Raw genomic sequence first — 18,284 nt, forward strand, 5'->3', positions numbered from 1 at the left:
GGAAATCGAACAGTAGATTAGATTTTATTCTTGTTTCTTTGACTATTTGGCATTTTATGATTGATTTTAAAGTATCATCGAGGGTAGAGAGTGATCACTTTCCCCTGGAACTTTTTATTGATCCGCACATAATTAGAGACACTTACGACCTGGCAACATGTGAGGTGGTTACTGATGTCCAATGTGAGCAGGCACACATAATTAATAACAACAGACGTGCTTTAAAATGGCCACATCTTTTAAGGGAGGGTAAGACCTTGGCTGCAGTTTATTCATTGTTTAACAGCACTTTTTCACCTCTAGTAGGTCAATCTTTATCTACTGATAACTGTGCTCATTTTGTTGAGTTACACAAAGGTTTCTTTGATGAATTGAGAGTTCATATGTCCAAACTGCCCAAGATGAATCAGCAAAATGTACGCGTGGGATGCCATGGGAAACTTTGGTATGACCATGCTTGTAAATTGGCTAAGAGGAACCTCCTTTATGCGATTAAAAACAAAACCCAAGATGATGTTAGACTCGCTAGGGAGGAGTACAAGCGAGTCCAAAGGGTAGCACAGAAAACATGGGAAGAGTCAATTTGGGCTGATATGTTGTCTGCTGCAAAACTTAATGATAATGTTGGCTTTTGGAGGTTGGTTGCAAATGGGGGCCATGCCGGTAGACCTGTGAGGGACTCGTTCATTGATGAAATGACATGGGTGACGCACTTTTCCAATTTGTATAAACCATATGATGACGGTAAGGAAGAGGAGCTCCCACGTCCACTACCACTACCTGTGTGTCTTGATTTTACTTTGGAAGAAACATATAGGGCAATCAATGAACTTAAACATAACAAAGCCCCTGGGCCAGACAAAATATCGGGTGACCTCTATAAACATGTACCTGAAGTTTGGGCACCCTATATTAATCGTTTGTTTAATGCTCTGTCCATTAATTGTAGTTTTCCTGATAGTTGGCGTGCAGCAGAAGTTGTTCCCATTTTTAAAAAGGGAATAAGGTCTGTTCCCTCTAATTACAGACCTATTAGTTTAATGGACACTCTGCAAAAACTTTATGCCAAGCATCTGCTTTTCAGGATAAATGACTGGTTGGAGGACTCGGCCATACTTTCCAAATTTCAGGCAGGCTTCAGGTCTAAGACCAGCACGATAGACCAGGTCTTTAGATTTTGTTGTCTGATTTGGAAGTATGTTTACATTCGGAAAGGACACCTGTATGTAGCCTTTATCGATTTGAGGGCGGCATTCGACCTTGTTCCTCGCAATCTGCTATGGAGATCATTAAACATAGCCGGTCTGCCAGACAGCCTTTTGGTCCACAATATTGAATTGCATGCTAGAAATCACGCAAATATCAGATGGGGTCCGAAAGGTGAACTGACGCGTGATATCCCGATCAAGCGTGGTGTCCGACAGGGATGCGTCCTGGCCCCAACTCTATTTTCTATTTTTGTTAATGATGTGCCTGATTATCTCAATACTTGCAATAACGATTCACCACAACTGAATGGAGAGAGAGTGCCTGCGTTGCTCTTCGCGGATGATACCATCTTAATATCCCAAACCAAGAAGGGCCTCCAGGCACTCTTAAACTCCTTCAGCAGTTACTTTGAGACTAAAGGGCTAGAAATAAATATTGACAAAACAAAATGTATGGCTTTAAATCCTATTAGACCGGATAGAGGGAACCTGACCCTGAATGGGGAAACTTTAGGTACTGTAGAGAATTTTACTTATTTGGGGGTGGTACTTGACTCAAAGTTGACATGGAAAGCGCAAATCGAAAAAAGTAAGGTGTCATATGCCCATAATGCAAAACCTATAATTTGTAGATTGAATGCTAGTACAAGTAAAAGTGTAACTCCCGTACTTGAACTTTTTAAATTTAAAATTCAATCCGCAGCTTTATATGGGGCTGAGATATGGGGTCCTTGGGCCAGGGAGAGTTTCCAAGGGCTCGATAACAAATTTATGAGATCGATTGTAAAGGTCCCAACCAGCACACCTTTAATACCTCTTCATCTCGATTTGAACTTTAAACGAACCGACCACCTAGTTATTATAAGACCGTTAATGTTCTGGATTAGGATTTGGTCCACTCCGGAACTGGTAGATTACAGAAATGGTCTCCAAGAAGTATTGAATCTGGACTCCTTCAATTCCATTCGGTGGTTCGGGCATGTTAAAAAATGGTTTAACAATCTGGGGTTGAGTTCCTTCTGGGAAAACCCAGAGAATTTACCAGCTCTTGCCAAAAATACAGTAAAAAGAGCATACTGGTGTTTCATGAATGACAGATATATTCATGATAGTAGAACCGGCACCCTAACCAATCATTTTTTAACCTTTAAAACTGAACCATGTTTTGAATCGTTTTTGGACGAAATAGAGCCTCCCCTTGCTAAGACTCTCTTCCTGAAGTTCAGGTATGGGAACCTCATGCTGAAATCTAATACTGAGCGTTGGACAAATAAAAAACTGGATTGTCCTAATAATATAAGTGAGAGATGCCCTATGTGCTCAGATATATGTAAGGAGAATGAGGTGCATATGTTATTCATATGCAAAGCATACCAGAAAGCTCGAAAAAAATGGCTCAAACCAATGTGTGCTCTTTTAGGCACTAGATCTTGTTATATAGCATACAGGATCCTAAAAACTAATACTGCACAGTTTATCGTATTCAGTATCAGTAGGTTTCTTCATTCAGTTTTTATTGTCCGAAAGAAAATGGGACAGGTACTTTGAAGATGGATAGATTTTAAATAGTGAATTCTGCTGTTAAAACTGTATTTGCCTGCTGAATGAACTATGTCCTTGATTTAATTGGTGAGAATTAACTTTACACCTTATTACTGTAATTATTGTTTTAATTGATCTTACACATGTATTATGTTCTAAATGTATGAGTTAATGAATGTATTTATGTGTGTCTTTTATGGCCGTTGGCCGAAATAAAGAAATAAAGAAATAAAGAAATAAATTTTAAAAAAATGTGGTATATATGGCCAGACCAAGTAACACTGTTTTTTTTTACTTTAAACTAATCACATTTGGGTAATTGTTACCTTCCCATGGAGATCTTAGCCCCTCTTCTAATGATGCTCAAGTACCTCCTGCCTCTCCTGTGAGATCTTAGCCCCTCTTCTTGTGATGTTCAGGTTCCTCCTGCCTCTCCTGTGAGATCTTAGCCCCTCTTCTAATGACGTTGAGGTACCTCCTGCCTCTCCTGTGAGATCTTAGCCCCTCTTCTAATGATGTTGAGGTACCTCCTACCTCTCCTGTGAGATCTTAGCGTCTCATCTAATGATGTTGAGGTACCTCCTGCCTCTCCTGTGAGATCTTAGCCCCTCTTCTTGTGATGTTCAGGTACCTCCTGCCTCTCCTGTGAGATCTTAGCCCCTCTTCTTATGATGTTCAGGTACCTCCTGCCTCTCCTGTGAGATCTTAGCCCCTCTTCTTGTGATGTTCAGGTACCTTCTGCCTCTCCTGTGAGATCTTAGCCCCTCTTCTTATGATGTTCAGGTACCTCCTACCTCTCCTGTGAGATCTTAGCCTCTCTTCTTCTGATGTTCAGGTACCTCCTTCCTTTCCTGTGAGATCTTAGCCTCTCTTCTAATGACGTTGAGGTACCTCCTGCCTCTCCTGTGAGATCTTAGCCTCTCTTCTTCTGATGTTCAGGTACCTCCTTCCTTTCCTGTGAGATCTTAGCCCCTCTTCTTGTGATGTTCAGGTTCCTCCTGCCTCTCCTGTGAGATCTTAGCCCCTCTTCTAATGACGTTGAGGTACCTCCTGCCTCTCCCGTGAGATCTTAGCCCCTCTTCTAATGATGTTGAGGTACCTCCTGCCTCTCCCGTGAGATCTTAGCCTCTCTTCTAATGGTGTTGAGGTACCTCCTGCCTCTCCTGTGAGATCTTAGCCCCTCTTCTAATGATGTTGAGGTACCTCCTGCCTCTCCTGTGAGATCTTAGCCCCTCTTCTAATGATGTTGAGGTACCTCCTGCCTCTCCTGTGAGATCTTAGCCCCTCTTCTAATGATGTTGAGGTACCTCCTGCCTCTTCTGTGAGATCTTAGCCCCTCTTCTAATGATGTTGAGGTACCTCCTGCCTCTTCTGTGAGATCTTAGAGCCTCTTCTTGTGATGTTCAGTTACATCCAGCCTTCCCAGAGGAGTCTAGAGACCTCTTCACATTATGTTCCAGCCTTCCCTATGGGATCTTAGCCCCTCTTCTTGTAATGTTCAGGTAACTCTTACCTTCCCTGAGGAGTCTAGACCCTCTTCTCATGATGTTCAATTACCCCTTACCTTTCCCATGGAGGTCTAGTTCCTCTTCACTAATGTTTAGGTAACGCTTACCTTCCCCATGGGGTTGTTTGGTGTGTTCACAACAATGGCTTTGGTGCGTTTGGTGAACTTGGCCGACAGCTCCGCCGGGTCCAACCACCAATCTGTGCTGCTGGCCGGATTATGGCCTTCTGCAGGACCCTACAAATGTAAGAGAAGGCGGTTCAGGAACAGTCAGATTTGCGTGCCAAATCTAAACACGTTTGGGCAACAGTGCACGTACACAGAGGGACAAGAAAACCCATCACAGAAACCGGTGGGACCACCAGGGAGGCGCATGAAGCTTTGATAAACAAGTACGGTCTCAGCTAAGAAGCGTATCTCAATATGCAGGTCCTGCAATACTCACAGGCCGCAGAGGAATGTAGACAGGCGTCCCTCCAGCCATCCGCACCATGGGTTCATAGCAGTTAAAGAACGGCTCGATGAGAATCACCTGGGCAAGGACACAAAGAACAGGGTACCTCGTTAGGTCAGTCGAGATGCTGGCGGACCGCCTATATCAAAGACAGCCACAGCCTCCACGCTCACACAAAACTCTGCTCCACACACAGTACTACAAACACAGACCAGGGGAGCAGAGCGGCCACCAATAAGACTTCCCTGTACTTTTGGAACCTGTAGGAGCCTAGACCCAGGGAGCAGAGCGACCACCAATCAGACTTCTCTGTACTTTTGAAACCTGTAAGAGCATAGCCCAGAGGAGCAGAGCGACCACCAATCAGACTTCTCTGCAAGCCCAGGGGAGCAGAGCGGCCACCAATCAGACTTCTCTGTACTTTTGAAACCTGTAAGAGCCTAGCCCAGAGGAGCAGAGCGGCCACCAATCAGACTTCTCTGTACTTTTGAAACCTGTAAGAGCATAGCCCAGAGGAGCAGAGCGACCACCAATCAGACTTCCCTGTACTTTTGAAACCTGTAAGAGCATAGCCTAGAGGAGCAGAGCAGCCACCAATCAGACTTCTCTGTACTTTTGAAACCTGTAAGAGCATAGCCCAGAGGAGCAGAGCGACCACCAATCAGACTTCTCTGCAAGCCCAGGGGAGCAGAGCGGCCACCAATCAGACTTCTCTATACTTTTGAAACCTGTAAGAGCATGGCCCCACAGGAGCAGAGCGGCTGCCAATCAGACTTCTCTGTAAGCCCAGAGGAGCAGAGCGTCCGCCACTAAGACTTCTCTATACTTTTGAAACCTGTTAGAGCTTAGCCCGAAGGAGCAGAGGGGCCACCAATCAGACTTCTCTGTACTTTGGAACCTGTAAGAGCTTAGCCCAGAGGAGCAGAGCGGCACCAATCAGACTCCTCTGTACTGTTGGAACCTGTAAGAGTTTAGCCCGGGGGAGCGGAGCAGCCACCAATCAGACTTCTCAGTACTTTTGGAACCTGTAAGAGCATGGCCCCACAGGAGCAGAGCGGCCGCCAATCACACTTCTCTATACTTTTCAAACCTGTAAGAGCATGGCCAATTGGAACAGAGTGGCCATCAATCACACTTCTCAGTAATTTTGGAACCTGTGAGGTCATAGCCCAACAGGAGCAGAGCGGTCGCCAATCAGACTTCTCTGTACTTATGTAACCTGTAAGAGCATAGCCCAGAGGAGCAGAGCGGCCACCAATCATGCTTCTCTATACTTTTGAAACCTGTAAGAGCATAGCCAACTGAAACAGAGCGGCCACCAATCACACTTCTCAGTAATTTTGGAACCTGTAAGAGCATAGCCCAACAGGAGCAGAGCGGCCACCAATAAGACTTCCCTGTACTTTTTGAACATGTAAGAGCATAGCCCAGAGAAGAGCGGCCCCCAATCAGAGTTCCCTGTACTTTTGAAACCTGTAAGAGCATAGCCCACTGGAGAAGAGCGGCCGCCAATCATACTTCTCTATACCTTTGGAACCTGTAAGAGCCTAGCCCAGAGGAGCAGAGCGGCCACCAATCAGACTTCTCTATACCTTTGGAACCTGTAAGAGCCTAGCCCAGGGGATCAGAGCGGCCACGAATCAGACTTCTCTCTAATTTTGGAGCCTGTAAGAGCCTAGCCCAGGGGAGCAGAGCGGCCACCAATCAGACTTCTCCATACTTTTGAAACTTGTAAGAGCCTAGCCCAGAGGAGCAGAGCGGCCACCAATCAGACTTCTCTGTACTTTTGAAACCTGTAAGAGCCTAGCCCAGAGGAGCAGAGCGGCCACCAATCAGACTTCTCTGTACTTTTGAAACCTGTAAGAGCCTAGCCCAGAGGAGCAGAGCGGCCACCAATCAGACTTCTCTCTACTTTTGGAACCTGTAAGAGCCTAGCCCAGAGGAGCAGAGCGGCCACCAATCAGACTTCTCAGTAATTTTGGAACCTGTAAGAGCATAGCCCAACAGGAGCAGAGCGGCCGCCAATCAGACTTCTCAGTACTTTTGGAACCTGTAAAAACATAGCCCAGAGGAGCAGAGCGGCCTCCAATCAGACTTCTCTGTACTTATGGAACCTGTAAGAGCATAGCCCACTGGAGAAGAGCGGCAACCAATCAGACTTCTCTGTAAGCCCAGAGGAGCAGAGCGGCTACCAATCATACTTCTCTATACTTTTGGAACCTGTAAGAGCATAGCCTGGGGGATCAGAGCGGCCACGAATCAGACTTCTCTGTACTTTTTGAACCTGTAAGAGCATAGCCCAGAGAAGAGCGGCCACCAATCAGACTTCTCTGTACTTTTGAAACCTGTAAAAGCATAGCCCAGAGGAGCAGAGCGGCCAACAATCAGACTTCTCAGTACTTTTGGAACCTGTAAAAGCATAGCCCAGAGTAGCAGAGCGGCCACCAATCAGACTTCTCCATACTTTTGAAACTTGTAAAAGCATAGCCCAGAGGAGCAGAGCGACCACCAATCAGATTTCTCCTTACATATGGAACCTGTGAGAGCGTATTCCAGAGGAGCAGAGCGGTCACTAATCAGACTTCTCAGTACTTTTGGAACCTGTAAGAGCATAGCCCAGAGGAGCAGAGCGGCCACCAATCAGACTTCTCTTTACTTTTGGAACCTGTAAGAGCCTAGCCCAGAGGAGCAGAGAGGCCGCCAATCACACTTCTCTGTATGCCCTGGGGAGCAGAGCGGCCACCAATCAGACTTCTCAGTACTTTTGGAACCTGTAAGAGCATAGCCCAGAGGAGCAGAGCAGCCACCAATCAGACTTCTCCGTACTTTTGGAACCTGTAAGAAGATAGAACAGTGGAGCAGAGCGGCCACCAATTAGACTTCTCTATACTTTTGGAACCTGTAAGAGCTTAGCCAGGAGGAGCAGAGCAGCCGCCAATCAGACTTCTCTGTACTTTTGGAACCTGTAAGAGCCTAGCCCAGGGGAAGAGAGCGGCCACCAAACAGACTTCTCTGTAAGCCCAGAGGAGCAGAGCGGCCACCAATCAGATTTCTCCATACATATGGAACCTGTGAGAGCGTATTCCAGAGGAGCAGAGCGGCCACTAATCAGACTTCTCTATACTCTTGAAACCTGTAAGAGCATAGCCCAGAGGAGCAGAGCGGCCACCAATCAGACTTCTCTGTACTTTTGGAACCTGTAAGAGCATAGCCTGGGGGAGCAAAGCGGCCGCCAATCAGACTTCTCTGTACTTTTGGAACTTGTAAGAGCATAGCCTGGGGGAGCAAAGCGGCCGCCAATCAGACTTCTCTGTACTTTTGGAACCTGTAAGAGCATAGCCCAGAGGAGCAGAGTGGCCACCAATCAGACTTCTCTGTACTTTTGAAACCTGTAAGAGCTCAGCCCGGAGGAGAAGAGCGGCCACCAATCAGACTTCTCTGTACTTTTGAAACCTGTAAGAGCCTAGCCCAGAGGAGCAGAGCGGCCACCAATTAGACTTCTCTCTACTTTTGGAACCTGTAAGAGCCTAGCCCAGAGGAGCAGAGCGGCCACCAATCAGACTTCTCAGTAATTTTGGAACCTGTAAGAGCATAGCCCAACAGGAGCAGAGCGGCCGCCAATCAGACTTCTCAGTACTTTTGGAACCTGTAAAAACATAGCCCAGAGGAGCAGAGCGGCCTCCAATCAGACATCTCTCTACTTTTGGAACCTGTAAGAGCCTAGCCCAGAGGAGCAGAGCGGCCACCAATCAGACTTCTCAGTAATTTTGGAACCTGTAAGAGCATAGCCCAACAGGAGCAGAGCGGCCGCCAATCAGACTTCTCAGTACTTTTGGAACCTGTAAAAACATAGCCCAGAGGAGCAGAGCGGCCTCCAATCAGACTTCTCTGTACTTATGGAACCTGTAAGAGCATAGCCCACTGGAGAAGAGCGGCCACCAATCAGACTTCTCTGTAAGCCCAGAGGAGCAGAGCGGCTACCAATCATACTTCTCTATACTTTTGGAACCTGTAAGAGCATAGCCTGGGGGATCAGAGCGGCCACGAATCAGACTTCTCTGTACTTTTTGAACCTGTAAGAGCATAGCCCAGAGAAGAGCGGCCACCAATCAGACTTCTCTGTACTTTTGAAACCTGTAAAAGCATAGCCCAGAGGAGCAGAGCGGCCACCAATCAGACTTCTCCATACTTTTGAAACTTGTAAAAGCATAGCCCAGAGGAGCAGAGCGACCACCAATCAGATTTCTCCTTACATATGGAACCTGTGAGAGCGTATTCCAGAGGAGCAGAGCGGTCACTAATCAGACTTCTCAGTACTTTTGGAACCTGTAAGAGCATAGCCCAGAGGAGCAGAGCGGCCACCAATCAGACTTCTCTTTACTTTTGGAACCTGTAAGAGCCTAGCCCAGAGGAGCAGAGAGGCCGCCAATCACACTTCTCTGTATGCCCTGGGGAGCAGAGCGGCCACCAATCAGACTTCTCAGTACTTTTGGAACCTGTAAGAGCATAGCCCAGAGGAGCAGAGCAGCCACCAATCAGACTTCTCCGTACTTTTGGAACCTGTAAGAAGATAGAACAGTGGAGCAGAGCGGCCACCAATTAGACTTCTCTATACTTTTGGAACCTGTAAGAGCTTAGCCAGGAGGAGCAGAGCAGCCGCCAATCAGACTTCTCTGTACTTTTGGAACCTGTAAGAGCCTAGCCCAGGGGAAGAGAGCGGCCACCAAACAGACTTCTCTGTAAGCCCAGAGGAGCAGAGCGGCCACCAATCAGATTTCTCCATACATATGGAACCTGTGAGAGCGTATTCCAGAGGAGCAGAGCGGCCACTAATCAGACTTCTCTATACTCTTGAAACCTGTAAGAGCATAGCCCAGAGGAGCAGAGCGGCCACCAATCAGACTTCTCTGTACTTTTGGAACCTGTAAGAGCATAGCCTGGGGGAGCAAAGCGGCCGCCAATCAGACTTCTCTGTACTTTTGGAACTTGTAAGAGTATAGCCTGGGGGAGCAAAGCGGCCGCCAATCAGACTTCTCTGTACTTTTGGAACCTGTAAGAGCATAGCCCAGAGGAGCAGAGTGGCCACCAATCAGACTTCTCTGTACTTTTGAAACCTGTAAGAGCTCAGCCCGGAGGAGAAGAGCGGCCACCAATCAGACTTCTCCGTACTTTTGAAACCTGTAAGAGCATAGCCCACAGGAGCAGAGCGGCCGCCAATCAGACTTCTCCATACTTTTGAAACCTGTAAGAGGATAGCCTGGGGGAGCAGAGCGGCCACCAATCAGACTTCTTTGTACTTTTGAAACTTGTAAAAGCATAGCCCAGAGGAGCAGAGCGGCCACCAATCAGATTTCTCCATACATATGGAACCTGTGAGAGCGTATTCCAGAGGAGCAGAGCGGTCACTAATCAGACTTCACTGTACTTTTGGAACCTGTAAGAGCCTAGCCCAGAGGAGCAGAGCGGCCACCAATCAGACTTCTCTGTACTTTTGAAACCTGTAAGAGCCTAGCCCAGAGGAGCAGAGCGGCCACCAATCAGACTTCTCTCTACTTTTGGAACCTGTAAGAGCCTAGCCCAGAGGAGCAGAGCGGCCACCAATCAGACCTCTCAGTAATTATGGAACCTGTAAGAGCATAGCCCAACAGGAGCAGAGCGGACGCCAATCAGACTTCTCAGTACTTTTGGAACCTGTAAAAACATAGCCCAGAGGAGCAGAGCGGCCTCCAATCAGACTTCTCTGTACTTATGGAACCTGTAAGAGCATAGCCCACTGGAGAATAGCGGCCACCAATCAGACTTCTCTGTAAGCCCAGAGGAGCAGAGCGGCTACCAATCATACTTCTCTATACTTTTGGAACCTGTAAGAGCATAGCCTGGGGGATCAGAGCGGCCACGAATCAGACTTCTCTGTACTTTTTGAACCTGTAAGAGCATAGCCCAGAGAAGAGCGGCCACCAATCAGACTTCTCTGTACTTTTGAAACCTGTAAAAGCATAGCCCAGAGGAGCAGAGCGGCCACCAATCAGACTTCTCCATACTTTTGAAACTTGTAAAAGCATAGCCCAGAGGAGCAGAGCGACCACCAATCAGATTTCTCCTTACATATGGAACCTGTGAGAGCGTATTCCAGAGGAGCAGAGCGGTCACTAATCAGACTTCTCAGTACTTTTGGAACCTGTAAGAGCATAGCCCAGAGGAGCAGAGCGGCCACCAATCAGACTTCTCTTTACTTTTGGAACCTGTAAGAGCCTAGCCCAGAGGAGCAGAGAGGCCGCCAATCACACTTCTCTGTATGCCCTGGGGAGCAGAGCGGCCACCAATCAGACTTCTCAGTACTTTTGGAACCTGTAAGAGCATAGCCCAGAGGAGCAGAGCAGCCACCAATCAGACTTCTCCGTACTTTTGGAACCTGTAAGAAGATAGAACAGTGGAGCAGAGCGGCCACCAATTAGACTTCTCTATACTTTTGGAACCTGTAAGAGCTTAGCCAGGAGGAGCAGAGCAGCCGCCAATCAGACTTCTCTGTACTTTTGGAACCTGTAAGAGCCTAGCCCAGGGGAAGAGAGCGGCCACCAAACAGACTTCTCTGTAAGCCCAGAGGAGCAGAGCGGCCACCAATCAGATTTCTCCATACATATGGCACCTGTGAGAGCGTATTCCAGAGGAGCAGAGCGGCCACTTATCAGACTTCTCTATACTCTTGAAACCTGTAAGAGCATAGCCCAGAGGAGCAGAGCGGCCACCAATCAGACTTCTCTGTACTTTTGGAACCTGTAAGAGCATAGCCTGGGGAAGCAAAGCGGCCGCCAATCAGACTTCTCTGTACTTTTGGAACTTGTAAGAGCATAGCCTGGGGGAGCAAAGCGGTCGCCAATCAGACTTCTCTGTACTTTTGGAACCTGTAAGAGCATAGCCCAGAGGAGCAGAGTGGCCACCAATCAGACTTCTCTGTACTTTTGAAACCTGTAAGAGCTCAGCCCGGAGTAGAAGAGCGGCCACCAATCAGACTTCTCCGTACTTTTGAAACCTGTAAGAGCATAGCCCACAGGAGCAGAGCGGCCGCCAATCAGACTTCTCTGTATGCCCCGGGGAGCAGAGCGGCCACCAATCAGACTTCTCAGTACTTTTGGAACCTGTAAGAGCCTAGCCCAGAGGAGCAGAGCAGCCACCAATCAGACTTCTCCGTACTTTTGGAACCTGTAAGAAGATAGAACAGTGGAGCAGAGCGGCCCCCAATTAGACTTCTCTATACTTTTGGAACCTGTAACGGAATGACCCCACAGGAGCAGAGCGTCCACCAATCAGACTTCTCTGTACTTTTGGAACCTGTAAGAGCATAGCCCAGAGGAGCAGAGCGGCCACCAATCAGACTTCTCTGCAAGCCCAGGGGAGCGGAGCGGCCACCAATAAGACTTCTCTGTACTTTTGGAACCTGTAAGAGCTTAGCCAGGAGGAGCAGAGCAGCCGCCAATCAGACTTCTCTGTACTTCTGGAACCTGTAAGAGCATAGCCCAGAGGAGCAGAGCGGCCACCAATCAGACTTTTCTGTACTTATGGAACCTGTAAGAGCATAGCCCAGGGGAGCAGGGCGGCCCCAATCAGACTTCTCGATACCTTTGGAACCTGTAAGAGCATAGCCCGGGGGAGCAGAACGGCCACCAATCAGACTTCTCTGTACTTTTGGAACCTGTAAGAGCATAGCCTGGAGGAGCAGAGCGGCCACCAATCAGACTTCTCTGTACTTTTGGAACCTGTAAGAGCATAGCCTGGAGGAGCAAAGCGGCCGCCAATCAGACTTCTCTGTACTTTTGGAACCTGTAAGAGCACAGACCAGAGGAGCAGAGCGGCCGCCAATCAGACTTCTCTGTACTTTTGGAACCTGTAAGAGCATAGCCTGGGGGAGCAGAGCGGCCCCAATCAGACTTCTCTGTACTTTTGGAACCTGTAAGAGCACAGACCAGAGGAGCAGAGCGGCCGCCAATCAGACTTCTCTGTACTTTTGGAACCTGTAAGAGCATAGCCTGGGGGAGCAAAGCGGCCGCCAATCAGACTTCTCTGTACTTTTGGAACCTGTAAGAGCACAGACCAGAGGAGCAGAGCGGCCGCCAATCAGACTTCTCTGTACTTTTGGAACCTGTAAGAGCATAGCCTGGGAGAGCAGAGTGGCCCCAATGAGACTTCTCTGTACTTTTGGAACCTGTAAGAGCACAGACCAGAGGAGCAGAGCGGCCGCCAATCAGACTTCTCTGTACTTTTGGGACCTGTAAGAGCATAGCCTGGGGGAGCAGAGCAACCCCAATCAGACTTCTCTGTACTTTTGGAACCTGTAAGAGCACAGACCAGAGGAGCAGAGCGGCTGCCAATCAGACTTCTCTGTACTTTTGGAACCTGTAAGAGCATAGCCTGGAGGAGCAAAGCGGCCACCAATCAGACTTCTCTGTACTTTTGGAACCTGTAAGAGCATAGCCTGGAGAAGCAGAGCGGCCACCAATCAGACTTCTCTGTACTTTTGGAACCTGTAAGAGCATAGCCTGGAGGAGCAAAGCGGCCGCCAATCAGACTTCTCTGTACTTTTGGAACCTGTAAGAGCACAGACCAGAGGAGCAGAGCGGCCGCCAATCAGACTTCTCTGTACTTTTGGAACCTGTAAGAGCATAGCCTGGGGGAGCGGAGCGGCCCCAATCAGACTTCTCTGTACTTTTGGAACCTGTAAGAGCACAGACCAGAGGAGCAGAGCGGCCGCCAATCAGACTTCTCTGTACTATTGGAACCTGTAAGAGCATAGCCTGGGGGAGCAGAGCGGCCCCAATCAGACTTCTCTGTACTTTTGGAACCTGTAAGAGCACAGACCAGAGGAGCAGAGCGGCCGCCAATCAGACTTCTCTGTACTTTTGGAACCTGTAAGAGCATAGCCTGGGGGAGCAGAGCAACCCCAATCAGACTTCTCTGTACTTTTGGAACCTGTAAGAGCACAGACCAGAGGAGCAGAGCGGCCGCCAATCAGACTTCTCTGTACTTTTGGAACCTGTAAGAGCACAGACCAGAGGAGCAAAGCGGCCACCAATCAGACTTCTCTGTACTTTTGGAACCTGTAAGAGCATAGCCTGGAGGAGCAAAGCGGCCACCAATCAGACTTCTCTGTACTTTTGGAACCTATAAGAACTTAGCCCGGGGGAGCAGAGCGGCCACCAATCAGACTTCTCTATACCTTTGGAACCTGTAAGAGCATAGCCCGGTGGAGCAAAGCATCCACCAATCAGACTTCTCTATACTTTTGAAACCTGTAATACCAAAGCCGGGAGGAGCAGAGCGTGATTTCCCAAATAGAGTGAAGTAGGGCAAGGCATCATGCTGCTCCCGTCGTGTTTTGTGGGAAGAACGAGTGGCCAGAATCGAATAGTGCCCCTAGATTTATAGCAAAGAACCTGGTGCCATCCAAAATGGATCCCCCATCCACGGTTCACACAGTCTCATTGTCACGTATGTGCCACACATGCTTAATGTCGACATGCACATGACATGCACACGGAATGTCAATGCAAAAGTATGGGTATAGCACCAGAAAAGACTACTAACTTGCATAAATCAGAGTGCTACCACCATGGCACGACAGTTGAGGGCATAGCCAGGATGCCCATGTCGACAAACAAGGGCCTGCTTGGTGCGTCTCTTCAGGGCACTGAGCCCATTCTCAATGATGGTATTACCATCCTCTGCCACGATGAGCCAGGTGTACTGAATAATCCTGGTGGAGACAGGGGCCATCGCTGCCTCCACATCAAGCATCTTCTTGAAGTTGACTATTCTTCGGTATGACCTCAACAAACACTTGTTGAACTAGACGAGCCTCAAAACATGGCTCTTCGACAGACCCCCTCCTTGATGGAATGGAACCTGCACCCCCCCCCAAACCCCCCCACCCCTAGCGCCTTGAGACCCTTACGGGTGAGTAGTCGCGCTTTAATAAACTCCTGATTGATTGCTCCTGATTGAGACGAGGCATCATTTCCTCTCCAGAGACTCTCCGTCGAGCCAGTTTTCTGGGTTCTCGCAGACTGACCAGGTGTGACTGCATCCTAGAGCACTGCTGAGCACGCTTCAATCTCTGGAACTGAAATCAAATGAATTCAACCCAAATTACTGGACGGTTAGTTTTAGCCTTTGAGGTAAATCTCTAAAAACCTTGTAAGTAGTCCGAGCCCAAGTGGTTCCAATCAGATCCAAAATACAGAAAACCAGAGATGGGTGCAATGCATGAATTATTTTCAGCCACTGGTAATTCCGCAGACCCCACCCAAGTTCACTGTTATTTTGCACACTATGCCACCTCAGGTTGGACCCAACCGTGTGAATATCAGTCTCAACCCTTCTCCAAGAGGAATGGTTGAGCCCAAACAGCCAGGCCAGGTCTGCTCTGAACACAAACAACCCAAGACCAGTTTCACCCTGACTGGGCCTCATCAGTTGGGTGCAGCTTGGTTGCACTGGCACGGGCAGCACAGATCCATATCTGGACATGCACGTAGCACTTAGTGAATCACACTGCAATAGACAAGAAATGATGGACGGAATGCTTGAATTGATTTCAGCTACTGGAAATTAGTTGGAATTGCATCCCAGTCCATGGCTATTTTGCACACCATGCCACCTCAGTTTGGACCCAACCATATGAGGGATAAAAAATAGATTTTGCATACATCAGGACTATCGGACCTATATTATGTTAGCATGATGCATCTATATGTACCCTTTTTGCTTGATATATATATATATATATATATATATATATATATATATATGTGCACAAACTCCTGACAAAGCCACTGCAGCTCAGGAACCGGAACAGCGAGGCAAGCAGGAGACGGACCACAAATGAAGAATCAAAGGTCTTTTATTGCCGGAAAGGTGTGGGGCAAGAGGGCAAGACGCGTTTCGGGCTTACAAAGCCCTTGTTCACATGCAGTGACCCAGTGATTTCTTTTTGGTTTTATAATGCCGTGAAACCCGCCTCCCCACCAGTTTGCTAATCAGGTCACATGATCATAGGGATAGAGAAAAGACTCTATCGTCTTAAAACACAAAGAGAAAGCATATCATAGACTCCTTACAAAGAGTCATATTTACAATACAATAAAAACTTTGACATAGTAAATCGATATTATTGATACAATGTCATCTCTTTTCATATGATTTGTATAATATTGCCGGATAAATCCATGTGCAAAAAACTATGCTTTGTGCAAATATAGCGACCTGTAAACATTGAGGGAGCGGGAAAAAATAGGAAGTGCAAATAACAAAGTTTCATTGAATCACTGTCTGCAATTCATGGAGTAGTCAATTTTGTGCATAAATGCAGTTAGAGGGAAGGAAAGAAGGAAAAAAGTGCTAATATATATATATATATGCTTTTCGCAGGGAGGGCAGCATTTATTTCCCCCTCGCGTATCTACTGCTAACAGAGTAGGCCGAAAACCATACAGACGCCATTTTCGAACTTTTGCTCGAACAGGGGCTGTAATCACGTGTTACTCTCCGGCAGTTGTCAAGCCCCAGTTCATCTGAGTTACGGGGAGCAGCTGAACCTAGGCTGTTCACTCGACTGTCCTGAGACTCAAGGTCGCATCTGGCTTTGGGTGCGATAAGCGCATTCCTGGAGACACCGTGCCTACACTCCCGGGCACCAAGACAAAAGGGAGTCACCCCCCCTGACCTTCCCAGTAATAAATAGTTAAGGTTTGAACTAATCATGTGTGCCATATATGGTCCTTCCCTGGAGCTTGAGGGTCAACTGGTGTTTTTCCTTTCACAGTGATTATATGTGTTGAACTGAAGAGTATATAACCTCATGTTTGAATACGAGCCAATAGTTTTCTCCACGCACCTTGAACGGGTGAGGATGGGTGAGGGTCAGAGAGGCTCCTCTATAGAGTATTATGCTTAATAAATGATTGAACTTTCTTCACTGCCAACTGACTCATAATTTGGTAATGGGATTGGGGCTATTGGTAAGTGTAGCCCTTTATGTTATTTTTTCCAGTACTTCAGTTGGCAAGTCTGCCGGGACTCCGTGATAGGGTCGTCCTCCCGTAACCGGGTAGAAAGGACAAAGAAAGGGGAGCTCAGGTCGAGCGGGTGGACGGACCGAAATTTTTTACTTACTCTGTTCTCGTGATCAGAGTGCCCCAGCTGCTAGTGACCCTTCGCCGTAGTCCTACGGGCGTAACCCAGCAGCTGACCGTGTTGGTCTTCAGGAGTTGGCAGTGGAGAATACGCAATTGTACCTGCGTGCACCAGGTGAGTGAATTGTTTTTGGTGTCTTTTGGAACGCGCTATTGAGCAGTGCTTTTGAAGCAATTAACTGTGTAGGATTTGGTGGTCAGTGTACCACGGAGAATTTTGGGGGTCTGACGAGGCAGCATTGTGCCTGCATGGGTAGACACTCCACGGACTTGTTTTGTGAATAATAGAGGCGCCGATCGGACGCCCTGGTGTGGCTCGTGTGGTGCACACCGGGCCGGACTGGTCTCGGAAAGGCCTGTGGTTATACCCTGGTAGCCTTGGGGACATATCTGAAGCGATGCTAAGGCAACAGGCTTAGTCAGAATAGTCCCAAGGGTGAACCAGGAAGACTGCAGGATGGTCTGTAGGACAGTCTGTGGTTATACCTGTCCGACGGTCTCTTGGTAGTCTTTGGACTGCTTGTTTTTGGTATCTGTTGGTCTGGAATCTGAATTGATTGATTCTCCTTGAACAGGAGTCGACGGGCTCTGTTCTTTGTTTGGAAATAAAAAAGAGACATGTCGTTTTGAAAATCTTTGTATGTACATATATATTGCTCTGTGTATGTTCAAATAGGAGTGCGGTTGAATATGTTGTGAATGGTTGAACATGGCCATGTTTGAAAGTCTGTTTCTTGAATGAGGAATATTTGTCAACAATCATTATGCCGTGTATTAGCAAATTGTGTTTTGGATGTTGTTGCCGCCGAAAAGACATGCGCTTGTCTGAAAGTCAATTTGCCCCACCCGAGGGCAGCCCGAGTTATGATATGTATGTAAAACATGGTATTACCCCTATCTTGTTTAATACCCTATGGCACAAATACACGAAGGATAATGTAGAGTTGTAATGGCTCTTAACAGGGTCTTTTGATGAGAAAAAGATACATTTTCTGCAAGATCAATTGTTCTCTAAGCGCAGTCGACAGGAAATGTTTGATTCCCTAAACATGTGGCAGAAGGAAGCAAAGCGTAGACGTATACGGGAGGAGAAATTATGTAGAATAAAGGGAGGTCAGACGATTACGCAGAAAGCCATAGCTTACGATAAAGCTCAAAACAAAAAGGGAATTGATTGTGCAGACAGACAATTTAGATTGCAAGTGGATAAGACCTATGTAGCCAGGACTGAGGCGGAGGATGAGATGGAGGATTTATTGGACACATGTCCACCTCCCCCTTATGCTCCACAACCTATATATCCTATCGCCCCCTCAACTCCAGCACAAGCCCCTTCAGCCTCTGCCCCTGTTGTTTCTTCTTCCTCTGTCTCTCCGGGAACGTCCTTT

The 18,284-nt window shown here is 47.6% G+C and overlaps 1 protein-coding gene across 1 annotated transcript in view; it reads right to left on the reverse strand.

The window, feature by feature from the left end:
- The window catches only part of LOC144761129 (kynurenine--oxoglutarate transaminase 1-like), a 263,160-nt gene that overhangs the window by 154,436 nt on the left and 90,440 nt on the right, over positions 1–18,284 (reverse strand). The window contains exons 4-5 of the mRNA XM_078646588.1: positions 4,703–4,789; positions 4,366–4,494 (exon numbers count right to left, since the gene is read on the reverse strand). Coding sequence (XP_078502714.1) covers positions 4,366–4,494; positions 4,703–4,789 — 216 coding nt within the window. The remainder of the gene's footprint in view (positions 1–4,365; positions 4,495–4,702; positions 4,790–18,284) is intronic.

This window comes from Lissotriton helveticus, chromosome 5_2 (genome assembly GCF_964261635.1).
Source record: "Lissotriton helveticus chromosome 5_2, aLisHel1.1, whole genome shotgun sequence".
In the NCBI taxonomy this organism is placed as follows: domain Eukaryota; kingdom Metazoa; phylum Chordata; class Amphibia; order Caudata; family Salamandridae; genus Lissotriton; species Lissotriton helveticus.